General features: G+C 49.6%; 1 protein-coding gene across 5 annotated transcripts in view; it reads right to left on the bottom strand.

Annotated features, from left to right (window-relative positions):
- The window catches only part of DENND5A (DENN domain containing 5A), a 144,305-nt gene extending 132,797 nt beyond the window's left edge, over positions 1-11,508 (bottom strand). For 2 of the 5 annotated variants that reach the window (XM_075927965.1, XM_075927961.1), the window contains exon 1: positions 11,251-11,508. In XM_075927965.1, the coding sequence (XP_075784080.1) occupies positions 11,251-11,350 (100 nt within the window). In that variant the 5' untranslated portion in view covers positions 11,351-11,508. The remainder of the gene's footprint in view (positions 1-11,250) is intronic. The other 3 variants (XM_075927963.1, XM_075927962.1, XM_075927964.1) reach the window with 2 other exon arrangements.
- Between the last annotated feature and the right edge of the window lie 7,479 nt (positions 11,509-18,987).

The following is an 18,987-nucleotide window of genomic DNA, read 5'->3' as shown; positions in this document are numbered from 1 at the left end:
CCTTTGGCGACAGCACTGGACCCGGGGAAAGAGGATGATAAACCCCGCTGGCCCCATGAGTGTGCCACTTCCCGCAGGACCCACAGCTCCCTCCCCAGCCTCAGCACCGCCGAGCAGCCCAGTCTGGCCATTCCTGCTGTCTCGGGCCAGACTCAGGCAATGCCAGGTAAGTCTTCTAGTTATTTAAAGCAAGCACCAGATACTGAACTTTTAAAATATTAGTATTTTTTTAAAAAATCATGAATCCACTGAAGCACTCAGAAGAGAACCTAGAAACCTTGCATCTTATTATACAGAACTTTTCTTTTACAAAGAAGGTGAATACCAAAGACAGAGGGATTTTTTAAAAATGTAATAAAACACAAGTCTTTCATTTTCTAAAATGAAGATTTTGGAAAACACACAGCTTGTAATTTAACCTATAACACAGACAGAATAATCAAAAGTATGGTATTATAGAAATAGCTTAACTAATTCTAACTCCAAATGCAATTAATGGAGTACAGCTGCTTTTCCTTACATCAGCCCTCTTATTCTTCTGCATATCAGCTACCACAGCACGTCTGCCTCTGTTCCCAATGAGACAAAGGATCTTTTTAGCACTCAAACAGAAAGCAGCTTAGACTTCTTGGGGAAAGAAGAGAAAGATGGGACCTACAGCATTTCACAGGTGCCAGATCAAATGCAGCCTAAAGTTATGATCTGATGCCTGTTCACAGCGGCTTTTGAACTTAATTTAAGTTCTACTGCCATCACAGAATGAGCACCTTTGTTAGCAATCTCAGAAGGCCAAAATATCCTTTCCGCTTTAGAATTAATCCCTCATCTGAAGATAGAAGCACGCTGTCAGAGCAATGTGGGAAGCCTGCATTAGTTATTCCCCAAAAAAAGGCAACACTACTTCAATATCCAGGGAAGTCAAGCCAGCACCTCCCATCAGTGCATTCATCTTAGCCCCACCTTACAGATAAAGACACACATTTTTTCAATGGAGTACAGTCTGCTGCAGAAGTCTGTTGCAGGAAGAGGCCTCAGATCTGACTCCTAATCCTGTATCTTTAATCACAAGATCATTCTTTTTCCACAAAGGAAGAAAATACAAAATTAAAATATCAGTACTTAAGAGGGACAGCATTAACCAAAGTTAACCATTAAAACATTTTCCTCCTCTCATTTTCTACGTACAAAAATGCCTCAGACACTTTCTTAAATAAGATAAAAGCTGTAACAGATTTCTAGTATGTAAAAATCAAGTCCAACATCATTCAAACAATTGGTGGCCACTGTATTGTTCTATTGGTCCCCACAAAGAAGGAAAATGATTATTTCTGATGTTCTAATACAACAAACAATTTATCACTTGATCTAACACAGAGAAAAGTTCAAGTACTTCAGTTTATCTGAACAACACATTAAAAAGCTCTTCAATGGAAAAGGGAAGTATTGTAAGGGGGGAAAACACTAAAACCAGGGACCATTTGAAGTTCATCTATTCTAAAGTTCATGCAGAGAATCAACCAAAAAAAGCCAGGTGTACTGAAAGACTAAAGAAGCCAGGAATAGAGCTTCCAAATGTAAAGACACAGGAACAGATGGGAAATATTGCTTACAGTACTTATCAAGAGTAACACATCTAGAACCAGAAGGTCAAATTCATGCAGGTGCAATTCCACTGAAGTCAATGGAGTTTTACTAGGATTAATTTATACCAGTATTTTCACATTACAGTAGAAAACGGGGAGCCCAAGTGCAGGATTAAAAGGTGATAAGGTCAGAGCAATATTTAAATACTATAATCAGGGCTCGACAAATTATACAATCTACTTGACCATGGAGAGTAGATTGTAACCCGGAAGAGCCAGGTTCCGGCGATCTGCGCATGCGCAGAACCATCTGCACATGCGCAGATCGCCAGACAGTACGGCTGGCGAGCAGAGCTCACCGCGATATGGCAAGCCCTGACTATAATGATCAGTCTGATCAAGGGATACAAGCGACTAGTTGTCTCTATTCAACTAGTCACTTCCCCCCCTCCTTGCTCTCTCTCTCTCTCTCTCTCTCTCTCTCTATCAGAAAAAAACAGCAAGCAAATGGTCTGGTAGCACTTTATAGACTAACAAAACATGTAGATGGTATCATGAGCTTTCATGGGCACAGCCCACTTCTTCAGATGACTGGAGTTATGACCATCAGAGGCAGCAAGGGGGGAGAGCAGGAACCAGTTTTGGGGGGAGCCTGCTTAAAAGCCAGTTTCCCCCCAGCACTATCTCCACAGGGGGGCAGGGGAGGCAAAGGCGCAGCAGGGAAAACTGCACAAGCAGGGACTAAAGCAGTCCCTGTTCACACCAGGTCCGATTGCTGCTCCTCTGCCTTGTAAATGTATGAAGAGCCCTGTGGGGTGGAGTGGGGCACTTGCTAACCCAGCTGCAATTCTGAGTTTTAAACATAGCCCAGTGCTCTTGGTACATTTAAAACGCCAGGCACAGCTGGGATGGTAAGCGCCCCACCCCTTATCGCTTAATCGAGTAGTTGATGAAAAATCCATCAACTACTCAATTAGCTGATTAGTTGAAATTTAACATCCCTAGTCTGAGGCCTGCCATTGGTTTAAATATTTAGCCCATCCACAATAAAGAGCAACTACTGTTTTTATTGGTCTGTAGTAAAGTCATCAGGATGTTTACTTCACAACCTTTGTTCCCTCTAAGCTGTCAGAGGCTCAGGACTCTGTGTAGTGAGGTGACTGACTGGGCAGGGCTGATTAATCACCTGTGAAGGTGAGCTGCTCCCCATATTAGAGGGAACACTGTTCACAACACAAGTTAATTTTAGCTATTTGCATTCATTTAAGCATTTCCCTATAATACACTATAAATTTTGGAAAAAAACATTAGCTGTTTGATATGACATTGACATTATTTCCATGTGCACTCAAGTGAGAGATTATATTGGATTATAAACTGATGGCCAGATCTGTGAAACTTCAATTTCATATTACATAATGGCAAGCTTCTTATTTTCCCAACTCAGCTTGCACCAAACAATACTATAAACTGACTCATTCTTTGTTTTTAACTACATAGTAAACTGGTGTCCAGAGGCTTTTCTTAATAAAGATTATAGTTAAGAATTAGAACAGAAATACAAAGCTGTAGTATTAAAAATCTGTAACACCCTACTATTGCCACATAGCTTCATAATTTTATGGAGAAATTTTTTCTTGCTCCAGTTTTCAGACATTATTTTGAGTAACCCATTTATGGTTCTGATTGAAAAATAAGAAGAACTACAATCTTCTCATTACATTGCCAAGGTACACAAGACCTACCTTCAGAAATCATAGCCATAGTACTGCAACAAGTTACACTATATATAGAGATTTGTCTCAGTGATAGATGCACGTTGCTATTTCATCTATTAAGTACATGTTTGTACTTTAGCAAGTCTATATTGCAAAAAGTCTACTATCATCTTCTAGAGCAGAGCTACTCAACACACAGCCCATAGGCAGCCCACAGCCCATTGGTTTGCGGCCCGCGGTGTGGTTTGGGTTTACACAGGGCTCAACACATGGCCCGCAGGTGGGATCCTTTGAATATGGCCTCCACTCGGAGCACGCTCCACAATGGCAAGTCAATATAGTGGTCTTCTGTTGATATGTGTTTTAGTAGTTAAATTCCTGCACTGTCATTGCTCATTAAAAGTGCCATCATACAGGTGGAAATCGGGTGAATATTGCATTTTATTAATATCAGCAGAACTAACTTAAATGGGGCCTGCATGTTGTGTAGTCTTGCCTTAATCTTTGTATTCATGCTCATCAGTATGAAATAAGCTATTTGCATATATTTACATGTACATGTGAACACAATTAAGTTGCAGCCCTCAGCATGTGCTGTGAGTATCATTGTGGCTCCCCGGGCTTCAAAAGTTGAGTAGCCCTGTTAGTTTCTACAGAACCCATTGAAAACCATCTCACTCCCTCACTTGTCCCCCAGTATTGCCACTCCAAAGGAGAGGTTTAAGATCTGACAATTTGACTAGATCAACTTCTATCTAGCAAATAAAACCTTTCTAGCTGCTCACCACCAGACATTCAGCAAAAACAGTTTTCATCATGTCAATGAATTTGAAGTCCAAATAACCATGCTGTATATGTTTGTGGATCAAATATGTAACTTGGAGGTAGAGAATATATTATCCTTAAGCCACTCTGACTGCAAATGTCAGTCATGGAGTTCTGTTAAATGTTATGAGTATGGCCATTCAGTAAACTTTTAATGTAGATAGAGAAAAGGGGGAGAACAGAAACCACCTTTCTAGCAAAAATAATCAGAAAGAAAATTAAACAGTTCATAAGCTTATAGTTTATTACAGCACTAACAAAATGCTATATGCACCATATTACTGTAGATCACCTAAAGTAGAAGATTTCATTAGTTTGGCTATAATAGTCTGCTTACGGGATCCCTAAGGTTTCTGGCAGCCACTAACAATTTCATGTAGCAAATTTAAGTTACTCTGACATCATTTTGGGCTTCGCTCAAGACAGACCAGATGTAAAAAAGCCCTGAAGAGAACCTCAGTGTGCTCCAATCAAGCCATCATTTGTTTAGCTTTATTTTAAGAATCCTGCTTCCATATCAACAAACACAGCAACTGTAGTGCCAATGCCTCAGTTCCAACAATGGCCACTTATTAAACAAATTGTTTCAAACAGTTCAGGAATACAGAAACGATTTTTAAATACAGAAAGGGAAAAGCTGCACAAAAGTCCTTTCATTATAAAATAATCTTTAAGGAAGCACAAAACATTGAAGAGACTGATCCAAAGCTCATGGAAGTCTTCTGACTGACAGTAATGGGCTTTGGATCAGGCTCTTAATTTAGATCTATACAGCCAGTCCCCGAGTTGTGAACGTTCGCATTTATGACTGAAGCGGTTGTAAATGCAGCCCCCGAGTTACAAATGCAATCCCCAAGTTACGAACACCATGTAACTCAATTGGGTCCGAGTTATGAACACTTCGAGTTATAGCAAAGCGTTTGGTCCATAACTCGTTCATAACTCAGGGAGAGGCTGTATAATCTATTTAAGACTTCAAAACCAACACGTGCCAACATGCTATCATGCATGACTAATATTTGTTATGCTAAATTCATCCAACTAAACTAACATCCATTACGTTAGGGATGTAAAAGGTTATATTAGGGATGTAAAAGGTTAACTGGTACGCCTCACCCTTAATATGTGACTTACAGATTCTGGTTAGCCCTAGGGATGTTAAATATCAGTTAACTGAATAGTGGATTAACCTCATGAATTCTTATTGGTTCTATAGTCCCCAGGGGCAGGGCCAGCAGCCAGTGCACTCTGGCCTGACTCCCAAGGAGCCTCCTGCCACTTTATCAGAGGCAGCAGCTCAGGGTGTCAGGCAGGAGCTGGTACGCAAGGGGACCAGTTTAAAAACCAGCTCCCCTCACAGACTGGCTGCTTGGCGCCCTGTGCTGCTGCCTCTGATAAAGAGGCAGCAGCACAGTGGAGCAGCAGCCCCTATCTAGGGCGGGTCTGAGCTCCCAGATCCAGCACAACCCAGAAACAAGCCAGGCTGATTGCCTGCCCAGCTCCTAATACACTTTAAATGCAGAGTCGCAAGTGGGGTAGGCCCCAGACCCGGCTTGAGCCAGGCTGCTGGCCAGCCTGCTAAAAAAAATGTACTGGTGGGGGTGGGGAGGGAAATGCATGTAGTCTATAGCATTAATCTATAAGCTTTTGCTTATCGGTTAATCGACTACACTATTACATCCCTAGTTAACCCATACAGCTGGAGCTCCCCACCTCCAGCCCTGCGGGGTGTGCCAAAGCAACCCCTGTCCATGGCAGGCCCAGCTTTACACACACACATCCAGGTTACACCGGGGTGGGCAATAATTTTTTGTCAGGGGCCACTTTGAAAACTTTTGAAGTGGCCCTGGGCCTCACAGGAAGGGGCAGGGCATTGACCAGAAGGGGCAGGCCCTTGAGAACAAGGGGTGGGGCCCAGATATTCCTGGGTTCCCCGCCCCCAGACAATGATTGCTCTGGGGGTGAGGGAGTGCCTTTGCCCCCACCCCACATTCCCTCAAGGTGCCCATGCCGCTGGCATGGGAGGAGACTTCCATCGCTCCCCTGCATGCTCCTAGCAGGGCGGGAGAAGGCTTTCTACACCCCCTCAACTCCAGGCCTCAATTGGCCTGGGGGTAGGAGAGCACGCGAAGCCTCCTCCCGCTCTTCCAGGAGCATGCAGCACTTTGAAGCCCCTAATTGGCCTGGGGGCAGGAGAGCAGCAGGGCCTCTGTGGACTGGATCTGGCCTGCAGAGGCCCATTTGCCCACCCCTGGGTTACACACTGCCTTCCCAGGAGCCGGTCTGACAGCAGCCCCTGCTAACCCTGCTCCTGGGGAGGCTTCACTGCAGACTCTGCAATACAAAACAGTATAAAACAGACTCTGCAGTATACTGCACTCTAATATTTCAAATTCAGACAGTATCATATCACAATCAGTTTCCTAAATATTAGATAGCTCAAAGCCAAATAATATGTATTATGAGAGAATCAGCTAGCTGCTCACATGCAACCGAAGGAAATACCATTGTGAAAAAATCTGTGGAACTCAACACAAGGCAAAAACAATAATAGTATCTATAAATATAACAGTAGAAAGCATCAGCTGCTTTCAAAATAGAGTCTTGGTCTCTCATACCTTTTAATAAAGCAGCATTTTACCATTGGAGTCTCTCAAACTTTTTATCCCATATTCATTTAATTGTTCATATCCTCAAAATTAAATTTTGTAATGTACAGTAGTTTAAGTACCAGCTTGTGCCATCCTCACTCACTGAAGAGTGATACCCTACTTTAAGGATGTTAGTGGCTCCCCAGCTAATTGTTCAACCGATAAGTGATTGCTTACCGTTAACCGCAACACAAGGCCTTCCCCACCCCCATGCGTGCTTTGAATTTTAAACTCGTACCAGAAGGCTGGCTCAGTCCCAGCCCATTTGTCCAAGTTTTAAAGAGGCAGCAGCGCAGGGCAACAGGCAGGAGCTGGTGTGTGTGGGCTAATTTTAAAAATGGCTCCTCAGAGGCAGCAGCAGCCCCTGTCCGCAAGGAGTTTGGGCCCCCCACGGACAGGGGCTGCTGCCGTGGAGCAGCCTCTGTTCGCGGTGGGCCTGGGCTCACTGAGGACAGAGGCTGCTCTGTGGGATGCTGGAGTAGCATATGTCTGCAGGAAGCTGTATCAGAGGCAGCAGTGTGGGGCAGCAGGCATGAACTGGTCTGCATGAGGAGCCTATTTTTAACCCAGCTCCTCTTGCAGACCATCTCCACTAGCCACCCTGCTCTGTTGCCCCTGTGGGGGAACATTTTAGTAACCGTGTAACTGCTAAAAATTGTTGCAGCTACACAATTACTAAAATAAACTACAGGCAGTCCCCGGGTTACGTACAAGATAGGGACTGTAGGTTTGTTCTTAAGTTGAATCTGTATGTAAGTCGGAACTGGCATCAGCCGCTGCTGAAACTGATCAGTTTCAACAGCAGCTGAATCTGGATGCCAGTTCTGACTTACATACAGATTCAACTTAAGAAACCCAGGCGTCCCCAAGTCAGGTGCTGCTGAAACTGATCAGCGGCTGATTCCAGGAAGCCTGGGGCAGAGCAACTCTGCCTCGGGCTTCCTGTAGTCAGCCGCTGGTGTGTTTCAGCAGCGGCTGACTTGGGGACACCTGGGGCAGAGCAGCTGGGGTGCTGCTGGGTTGGTCCGGAGCGGCGCTGCAGGACCAACCCGGCAGCCCCCAGCTGCTCTACCCCAGGGGTAGGCAAGAAAAGCCTGGTTTGCTGGGGGGGGCATTAGTTGCACCCCGCCCCCAGCAGACCAGGGAGACGGGGGTGGCGGGACCGCCCAAGTCCTCCACTGCTTTGCTCCGTCTCCCTGGTCTGCTGACCTGGGAGATGCGGAGCAAAGCCACAGAGCACGCGGGCAGTGGGACAGTCCAGGCGCGCCGTGGCTGTCCCACTGCTGGCGTGCTCCGAGGCTTTGCTCCGCATCTCCCTGGTCTGCTGGTCAGACCAGGGAGATGGGGAGCAAAGCCTTGGAGCACGCCAGCAGTGGGACAGCCCGGGCGCGCTTGAGCTGTCCCCCTGTGAGCATGCTCCACGGCTTTGCTCCCCGTCTCCCTGGTCTGCAGGGAGACGGGGAGCAAAGCCTTGGAGCACGCCCGCAGCGGGACAGCCCAGGCGCGCCGCAGCTGTCCCATTGCGGGCGTGCTCCAAGGCTTTGCTCCCCATCTCGCTGGTCTGCTGGTCGGGAGACGGGGAGCAAAGCTGCAGAGCACGCCCGCAGTGGGACAGCTCAAGCGCGCCCGGGCTGTCCCGCTGTGGGCGTGCTCCAAGGCTTTCCTGCTGTCTCCCTGCAGACCAGGGAGATGAGGAGCAGCTTTTCTCGCCCCGGAGGACGGGGGCGGTGGACCGCAGCGCATCTGGGCGTCCCGCCGCTCCCGTCCTCCGGGGCGAGAAAAGCCCCATTCGTAACTGCAGATCCGACATAAGTCAGATCCGCGTAACTCGGGGACTGCCTGTACATCTAACATCGCTACTTTAGTTATTCCTGTTGAAATTAAAAAGTTACTACTTTGCATGAGTAAGGATGGAAGCATCTGGCTGCAAGTGATTAATAAGAAAAAGATTTAGTCAGTCAAAATTATGTAAATTTAATCAATAGAATGAATACTCATCAATGCAAATTTTAAACTCAAATTTCACAAATTTCTCTGAACAAAAAATAGTCAAGAATTTTCAATCAATATTGTTAATATAGTAACACCACTGCACATTATGAAATACAGTAAAACTCCAACTGTTCAGCATCCAGTGGTCTGGCACTCCCGACAGTCCGGCACCAACTGGAACCCAGAAGTGCTCCGGCCAGCCGGACAATTGGAGCTGCTCCACGTCGCTTCCCCAAGTCTGCTGCTGCCTCTGCTGAAACTGACAAGCGGCGGACTTGGGGAAGCAGCGGAGCAGAGCAGCTGGGGTGCTGCCGGGCGCTGAGCAGGGGGTGAGGGGCAGCACTGCGGGACCAACCGGGCAGTACCCCAGCTGCTCTGCCCATCGTTTCCCAAGTCTTCTGCTCTCCAGTTTCAGCAGTGGCAGACTTGGGGAAGCTGTGGGGCAGAGCAGCTGGGGTGCTGCCGGGTTGGTCCCACAGCGCCGCTCAGGTGAGGAGCGGCGCTGCAGGACCAACCCAGTAGCACCCCAGTAACTGCGCCGCCACTTCCCCAAGTCACCGCTGTCACTTGCAGTCCCAGCTGGCCTGTCACCAGCGGCTGCGCAGGGCTTCCCCCACCTCCCTGCAAAACGGCGGAGGGTTCACCCTACGCAACGCCGTTCCCCCCCACCCCAGACCCATCACAGACCCCCTGCCAGAGTACCTCCTGATACTCCGGCATATCCGATAATCCGGCGCCCCCTGGGTCCCAAAGGTGCCGGATTATCGCAAGTTTACTGTACATTTAAGGAAACAATAAAGTGCAGGACAAATTCTGAGCTCAGCTACACTAGTGTAAATACAGTATAACTCCACTGACTTCAGTCACATTGTTCCCGATTTACAGGAGGACCAAATTCTGATACAGCGTTCAGCTTCAAAAAGGGTCTTACCTCCATGAATAGTCTAACTGAAGTCCACATGACTATTTGTGAAGCAAGGTTCTACTAAACCATACAAAAATATCAGAATCTGGCCCTTTAAACATAACAGACTATCATTACAATCCTTTTATGCTTATAAGACACACCTCCTAACCAGAAGCCAATGACAAACTATTCCAAAAAAAATGCGTATTAGATAAGAATGACACAGCTTCTAAAGTGACTGGATTAAAAGAAATTAGATAGATTTTTTAAGATCTCAGACATAACACAACTATTGTCTTTTAACATTCTTATCATGCTGAACTTCTGTTGTTGTGACTCAAGATAAAACAAATATACAAAATAATTTAATTTTCTCTCTCAAAAGCATATGATTTTTAAACTCTAAAAAATATTTCAACTATCTTAAAAAGTTTAAAAACCTTCAGGAATCTTACATCATTTGACCAAAGCAAAGATATAATAAACACCACCACACACAGGTATATACATATTTTTTAAAAGGGCATTAACCATGTTTTAAACACAGATGACAAGCTCCAAAAAAGTGTAGCCATGTACAGAAGAATTTTAAAGTGATGCATTTATCTGAAATATTCTCAATATCTAAATAAACCTGTGAAGTACATAGCTCCAAACCAGAAGAGTGATCTGTTATGTTATGGTGACCTTAAGATGTAAGTAGAGCGCAGCCTGAATACAAAATTTGTGTCCACATCCATATTTGCCAAAATGAACCACAGATATCCACACCCACATCCAGGGAGGCGGATACTCGTGGCTATAATAAAGCCAAGAGCCACGGATTTGCAGGGCTCTAGATGTAAGATATTTATTATCAGGAATGGTTTAGGGACATACTACATTCCAACATGCCCACTTATACTGTACTGCACACACCTGCACCCTAGTTCTGATAAAGGATACTTGTAACATTTCCATTAGGCTGCTTCTGGCTTTGTTATCTTTTCCTGGAAAGAAACCCTTTTGCTGCTCAGCTCTTTTCAGGGGTTGTTACTAAATTATTTACATTGCCTGAAATGAAACACACGTCGCTAAATATGAGTGCGGCACAAGGCCGTTAATCCGCGGAAGGGTCACGATGGGCGTTTCTGTTCAGCCCTCCCCTCCAGCTTTTCAGAGCTGCCGCCAGCACCTCCCTGCTCAGTTGCCCCCCGCCCTTCACACCGCGCCAAGAGAAAGCGACAGGGTATCTGGCCCCTGCGAGGACCAGCAGCAGCAACTCCGGCTCTTATGCGCCGGCCAGGGCAGGGCGCCTGCCACAACAAAGCAGCTTCAAGGGACCTTCTATCGTGCCCGAACCAACCCACGGGACCTGCTCGCCCCTCGCCTTGTCCCCGTCAGCAGCCGGGCATCTGCCAAGGCAACCGCAACTATCCACAACACCCTCTGCAAGCAGCCCCCTCCTTGCGCCAGGGCAGGGCGCCGCTCCCACGGGTGGCAGGGGGCAACTGGTACCCGTCCCCCCGCAGCGGCTGCGCACCGCCGGGGACAAAGGCAGCCTGCCCGCTCGCTCGGAGCCCGGCGCCCCTCACCCGAGAGCTCGTCCGGCTCCAGCCCGGTCTCGGTGTCCAGCCCGCAGATGACGAAGTAGTCGGCGAAACGGCCGGGTGCCGAGGAGCCACCCCCGCTCATGCTGGAGCCCGGGGGACGCGGGGGGCTCAGCGCGCCTGGGGGGAGGCGGCTGGCGCCGAGGCTGCTCCAGCTGTTCCAGCTGCGGCGGCCGCCGCTGCCTCCATGACGGAGCGGAGCGGGCTGCACCGCGCGGCATTGTGGGTACGGCCCCCAGCTGTTGCTGCTGGGGGGGGGGTGAGAAACCGCAATGCTGCGCAGGCGCTCTAAGCGGAGGGGATGACGTGATGCTGCTGCCGGTTGGAGGCTGCTTGGCGCGCGGGGGCCCCAGAGCTCTCAGCGCGGCCCCGCGCCCTGCGTGTCCGGTGCGCGCGCCGAGGCCGGTGCTAGGGGCCTCCGGGCACGAGCAGGGCGCCGCCCCGGGCTCTGGAAGCGCGCCCGCCGGCTGCCGTTGCTGGTCAGCCCTGCCTGAACGCCGCTTGTTCCCTTCCGACCCACTGGCGCGCGTGGGCCGCCCGGCCTCCCCTTCAGGCCCCTCGCCAGCGCCCGTCTCCGCCCCACAGCGCTCACATCGCCCCAAGGCCCTGCCTGAGGGCCCGTGGGGAGAGCGGTTCTCCGGCGGGGATCAGCCCCCAAAGCGAGCAGTGGGGTTGCTAGTGTCAACGTTGGGCTCTCTGGGACCTAGGCCCGAAGCCAAAGCCCAGGCTCCAAACCCTCCCACGGGGGGGCTCAGGCTGCGGGCCCCTCTCCCTTCACCCAGGACAGCGGGGCTCAGGCTCTGCCCCCGAGCCACAGGGCCATGTAGTAATTGTGTTGTTGGAGGTGAGTCTCTGTGCAATGAAGCTTGAGGCCCCTGCTCTGTACTTCATCAAAGGTGTTTTTGACAGTTTTGTGACTAATGCATATTAAGGATCCCATTGGAAAAGACAAGCAAAGACAAGCTACTCATGGTTCTTTCACTACAGTACAAGCCTTGGACTCGGGGTTCAATAGCCATTTCTGCTACAGTTTTCCTTGTAGAACCTTGGACACGTCCTCTAGTCTTCCTGTGCCTCCCTGTCCCATTTGCAAAATGGAAATAATCATAGGACTGAAAGGAAGCTGGAGAGATCGTTTAGCATAGTCCCTGATTTCCTGACAGGACTAAGTATTACCTAAAAGATCATCCCTGACATGGTTGCTTTTAAAAAGCTCCAATAGAGCAGATTCCACAACCTCTAGGCATAAGACTCCTTCCTTGCCTCATAAGAGTTTTGTAAGTAGGATAAATAAATACTTTAAAAATTGTGCAGTACTTAAGTATTATGATAATGGGGATCACCTAGGTACCCAAGTATATATCTTCACTGCAGAGTTAACTGAAGTGCTAGGCATATGCAGGGCCGGCCTTAGGCCGATTCTCCCGATTCCCCCGAATGGGACCCTGAACCCAGAAGTGTGCCGGGCGCTATGGGCAGCAAATGAATATTCAGATCCGGGGCCCTGCTCCAGCAATATGTGGAGCAGGGTCTCTCCCCCAGCTCTGCCTGGAGTGGGTCCCACCCCCCCCCCCCCCACCGGCTCCCTTGCGCATCCTTCCACCCTGCCCCCAAAGCATCCCCCGTAGCGCCATCCCGTCCCTGCTGTATGCAGCTCTCAGTGCAGCTCCCCCTCGCCGGCACACGCTGCTGCTGCTGCCATGCACGGCGTTTGCAGGTGAGCGGGAAGGATGCCTGGGCATGACATGATGTCACGGCCTTGGACTTTAAAACTCCTCAGAGGCACGTTGCGTCACATGGCCTGGCTCTGGGTTCGGAGTCTGGGGTCTGAGCGCAGACTCCAGCCCTACAAAGTGGAAGGCAGAAGGTAGGGGAGGGGGAAAACTAGGGGGAAGGGGCTTGTGCAGAGGGGGAAGAAAGGGGAAGGCATGAAGAGACAAGGTGGAGGAGAGACAAATGCCAGGGGGCCAACTGCAGACAATGGGGAAAAGGGTAGGAGGGGAGGTGTCAGTGGGAGGGGGGACAGGGTGATGCTGGGAGAGGAGAGAAGAGGGGAAGGTCATTGGGGGATAGAGGGGGAGGTGCTGGGAGAAGGCTTGAAAGAAGAGGTGGGCATGAGAAAAGTGGGGATGGAGCAAGTCGTGTGAGGGCACGGAGGGGCAGGAGGGGAATGGGGCAGAGAGGGGTGAGGAGGTGGGCATCAGGGAAAAAGGGGGCAGGGGCAGTAAGGGAAGGGGGAGGCATCAGGAGGGTGCAGGGCTAAGGGAAGGTGCAGGTGCCAGGGGATTCTGGGGTGAAGCAGAAGGGCAGACACCTGCAGGGGAAGGACCAGCATCAGAGGAGAGAGGCAGGGCGGGTGTGCAGAGGGAGGTGTTGGAAGAGAGGATGAGGAGAGGTAGCTCACATGATCAGAGTGTGGCTACTGGAGGAGTGGGCACAGGGAGGAGAGAAGGGCTGGTGGCAGGAGGGCTAAGGGCAGTAAGAAGGGCAGGAGTCAGGACAGCAGAGGAGGGTGAGGAGTTGGGGGCCAGCAGGCACCAGGGGAGCTAATGAAGCAAGGGGAGAAGACATGGCAGCAGAGAAAAGGTAAAGGTTTATAAAATATGTATTAATAACTTGGGTGCCACAGTGGCACATCCAAACAAGCCACATGAACTCAGTACAGATGCACAACACAAAATCCATTCTGCTTATGGGAGGAAACTCTTAGGCTACATCTACACTGGCGGCTTCTTGTGCAAGAACATCTTGTGCAAGGGTTCTTGTGCAAGAAGTCTTGCGCAAGAACATGTTCACACTGCCATGTGTGAGCTGTGCTTTTGCGCAAGAGTATCCATGGCAGTGTGGATGCTTTCTTGAGCAAGAACACTCCAATGGCCATTTTAGCCATACGGGTTTCTTGCGCAAGAAATCCCTGCCACGCATCCACACTGCCCTCTTGTGCAAGAGTGCTTACACCTATTAGAAAAGAGCATCGCTCTTGCGCAAGACACCCTCTCTTCCCACGCCATACTGTAAATTTCCTTGCGCAAGAGCAGGCGGGCAGTGTGGCTGCTTTGTCGGTTCTTGCGCAAGAATGGCTGTGCTTGCGTAAGAAGCTGCGAGTGTAGACATAGCCTTAGAGGGAACTCTTCCCCCAGTCTCTTTGCCTCCAAGTTAATGTCACACACACTGGGTTAATGCAATTGCAGGATAGTTGCATGAGGGAGGTTTGGTGTGGGCCAAAGTAATCCCTGTTGGTAGGAGGATGGTGGGAAAAGTCCTTCGAGAGGGGTGAAATGACACCTTTTACTTCTGGTCATGTGTCCATCTTGCCCCGAGCGTGTTACCTCCGGAGGCCTGGTTAACGGGTCAGGGGGTGATTAACAGTGGTCAGGGGGTGTGGCTAATGGGGCAACACCAAAAATTATACAAATCTGCTGGCCCTGGAGGAGGAGTGCATTGGCTGCCTGCGCCACAGGAGTTGTGAGTTTAGCGCAGGGAGGGTGTGTGTGTGTTGGTGGGGGATTTTTTTGTGCTTTTTTTTGATCAACCAAAATTGCTGTGGAGCCCTGTCGAAATTGTTCGAATTGGGCCCCACACTTCCTAAAGCCGGCCCTGGTCACATGGATCTGTGCAGTTAGGCTATCCTAGCCCAGGTTTGGGCAGCCACATTGCTAAATCTTAACTGAGCTGCAGTATCCTAAGTGGTGCTGCATGTGTCCTTGTGAGTCAGTAGGAGTTAGGGCACCGCCCCCTAATCCTTTGTGCTTCAGTAAGGTAAGATGCTCTGCCATTCTTTTTCACATGAATAATTTAATCTCTGTCCTGTCTGCAAAGGGGCAGGTGACTAGCTCTGGTGAAAGCCTCGAGTTTTAGCCAACAGGCCTAGATGAGCCAGCTAGCCCAAACTGAAGGCATTACTAAATTTGGGTGAGGGATTTCTCTCTAATCCTGCAGAGCATCTGCAGTGGGCTTGGAAGCACCCACGAAAGACTAGAAGAGTGAGCCATACTGACACCAAAGCAAGGAATTACAGAGGTGGAGGGAAAGCAACAAAAGGGAGCGAAAGAAGACCACACAGCAACCCCTAAGGATTATGGAGCGGCATGTGAACACACTGGAGGCACTGCTAGCATGCAGATGGAGCAGCTGCGTGACCTGCCTCCTCTGCAGCCAGTTTCCCAAAACTTTTTTCAGTACACTTACCCCTGCTAATGTAGTTTGGGCACCACTCTGTCTCCGGGGGCCACCCTCCACACGTGCCCATCTCACCTCCACCCATGCAGACTCCTGCAGGTTGCTCATGCACACAGTGCCAAGCTGCATGCAGCTTAGCCCTTATGAACTAAAGCCCCCTTCCACAGCCCATCAGACAACAGGGCTACTATGAACCATGAACACATACAAACGAGTGACATTTTCAGGCCATGCCTCCCTTCCTGCCTCCCTCACACTCCATCTCTCTCACAGTACAAATGTTTGTTTCAAAGGTGTCCTACATTTACTTTTTTGTATTTAATACATGAAATTAGTGTGTTTCAAAGACTAAAATCAGCATGAGTCCAACAGCTGGCTTTCAAACTAATTGGCAACTGAGTAGAAGCTGTCTGGAGTGGCAAGCCTCCAGAGTGCAAACAGCAAGTGCTTCTCCACTGGCAGGGCAGCTCTCATGTCTTTACTCCACAGGTTGGGGTAAGCTCAGCACAGTCTCATGAAAGTGACTTTCCTCATCCGAAAATTCTGCAGCCACTGCTCATCATCCCAGACTTCCATGATTATGTTTGTTTTCCTGAACAATGTTTCACTGTGGACAGCACCGCTGTGAGTGACACAAGAAATCTCATGTCGTACAAATGTTACTTGGACTCAACATCAGTTTGCAGCTTCAGGAGTAACTCAACTGACGGGCATGACGTGCTTGTGAGACCTATCAACATTTTTGTCAACAGCTGGGGATTCATTTCCACACACCAGAGAGGGAGAGAATGCAGAGCAGAAGCCACAGAAAGATGGTGCCAAATGCAGATGGAAGCACAGGGGTTTCTAGGATGCAACACAATGCACCGTGGGGTAACAGGGAAGGATCTAGGATGCCCCTCAGCTTTCCCACAACCCTCAGCAGCAGAAGAGGAAGAGGTGCTCTGTGGGATAGCTTCCCAGAACACACCACTCCCAAAGATGCTGCAAGTGCAGCCATGCTAATGCGCTGGCAGCTGACCCTGTGGACACTCAATAGCAGGAGTAGCCAACCCACAGCTCGCAAGCTGCAAAAAATTGTGGCTCCTGGTGGAACCGGGATGGAACCCAGAACCGCTCAGGTCAGCTGCTCTCATGGCCTGTGCCGTTCCACTCATGCCCTCCAGCACACTGTGCCATATCTTGAACGTACAGGCTGGGTCACACACTGTGTCCCAGCCTGCACATGCTAGCAGCCAGCTGCTGAGCAGCAGTAGCAGCTCCAGGACCTGGGCATATGGTTAGTGGGGGAGGGGAATTGGGTTAGAGTGGGGGGGAGAGAGCACCGAGGTTGGGTGGAGAGTTTTGCCTTGATATTGGGTCAGAAGGTAGGGTATGATCAGGAGGGAAATCGGGTGAGCAATTGCTATTGTGACTCACGTACGGAAACCATGGTTGCCTTGGCCAGTAGGGTGCTATTGGAATCACTGTGGCTCTGTCCATTTGGATCTTGTTGATTACCTTGGAGATTAAGGGGGTTGGTGGAAAAGCATACAGAAGAGGAGTGGTCCACGGTATGGTAAAGGCATCCTCCTCCGATCTCTTGCCTTGGCCCACCTGGCAGCAGAATCAATTGCATTTGCAGTTGGCGGATGTTACAAATAGGTCTATGACAGGGAATGCCCATTGTCTGAAGATTAGGAGAATTGCGTTGAGGCTGAGTTCCCACCTGTGTTGCTCCAAGAAGTACCTGTTCAGTTTGTCCACAGTGGTGTTCTGTCGGCCTGGTATGTACATTTCTGTTGGAGTTATATCGTTTTTCAGGCACCAGTTGCAGAACTTGATTGCCTCTGCATATAGACAGCGTGATTGGGTAGCCCTTGTCTATTGATGTAAAACAGACAGGGTGTGTTGTCTGCGAGGACACATATAGTTCTGTCTCAGATAAAGAGAAAGAAGTGTGCACATGTATTGTGAATAGCCCTGAAATCCAGAATGTAGATGTCAGATCTCATCTTGGATTGTGGCCACCTGCCCTGGATGGTATTCATGTCACAGTGGGCACCCCAGCCAAGATGTGATGTGGCAGTTGTTACCAGGGCCTTAAGATTTATGGTGCCCTACACAGATTTATGGTGCCTCTATGCCTAGGTTTATCGAGCAAAAAAAGGGAACCCAATACCAATACATTCACAGTCCCAGATGCGGGGATGCAGGAGTTTAGGGATGTAAGAGGCTCAGGACAGGGGGTTCCAGTGTATGATAGGCTCAGATTTGGGGTCAGGTGGTGCAGGAGTGTTATGATGCTGCAGTGCCTCCTCTCCATCACTTGCAATCCTCAGCCATTATATGCTCTCACTTGGTTGAGAGAGGAGGTGCAGGCTCTGGGGTGGGAATGCGGGATTTGGATGTGGGAAGGGGTGAGAAGTGCAAGCTCTGGGAGGAAATTTGGATGCAAGAGAAGGGGATGCTGGCTCAGGGAGGGGGCTCCAAGCTGGGGAGTGTTGGGCTCAGGTGGAAGGCTGGGGTACTGAGCAAGCCACAGGCTTGTGGATGTGAGGGTGCAGGAGTTTGTGTTGGGTATGTGTGAGGCTCAGGGCGAGGAGGTTGTGAGTATGATGGACTCAGGACACACATTTGCCATGTGTGGATGGTGCAGGAGTGTTGTGGCAGAAGACTGAGGATGTGGGGATGCAGGAGTTTGGGGATGTAAAAGTTCCAGTGTATGTCAGGCTCAGATTTGGGGTCAGGTGGTGCAGGAGTGTTATGATGCTGCAGTGAGATGGGGATATAGCCCCAGTTGGGGGCATGTTGGCCAGGCTTCATTTTTAAATAAAATATTATGTCAAACTGAAAAGGTTTTAGCATTGTCTTTATATAGGAGAAGGGCAGGGAACCTGTTTTGAGTCAAGGGTCACTGACCCACAGAAAAGTCAGTTGGGGCCACACAAGTGAGATTAAAAAAAAAAAAAAACCCTAAGCCTCACTAATGCGGTCCCAAGGATGCTGGCACAGCTGGCAGGGTGCTGGAGCCAGGGACAGGGTGGTGCTGGGTGCTGTGGTGGGTGGCAGGGTGCTGGGTGCTGGTGACAGTGTTGGTGGGGGCAGGGTACTTGTGGGGGGGGTCTGGGCAGGGGACAGGGGCAGTTGGGACCAGTACCTGGCAATCCTGCAGCACCTCTGGGAACTGTGCAACTGCACTCCCCCTCCCCAAACAGCCGGCATGTGAGCTGCCGGGGCTGTTGCACCCCAGCAATTTACCTCCACGATGCCGTCCTGTGTAGAGGAAGTGCTTCACTACCCTCCTAGTTTTTCCTAATATCCAACCTGGACCTCTCCCTCCACAACTTGAGACCATTGCTCCTTGTTCTGCCATCTGTCACTACTGTGAACAACCTTTCTCCATCCTTTTTGGAACCTCCCTTCAGTAAGTTGAAGGCTGCTATCAAATCCCCCCTCACTCTTTGCTTCTGCAGACTAAACAAACCCAAATCCCTCAGTCTCTCCTCATAGGTCATATGTTCCAGCCCCCTAATCATTTTGGTTGCCCTCCGCTGGACCCTT

The sequence above is a fragment of the Pelodiscus sinensis genome, chromosome 4 (assembly GCF_049634645.1).
Source record: "Pelodiscus sinensis isolate JC-2024 chromosome 4, ASM4963464v1, whole genome shotgun sequence".
In the NCBI taxonomy this organism is placed as follows: Eukaryota; Metazoa; Chordata; order Testudines; family Trionychidae; genus Pelodiscus; species Pelodiscus sinensis.
Note: the sequence above shows the minus strand (reverse complement) of the source record. Positions and strands in the feature narration are given on the sequence as shown.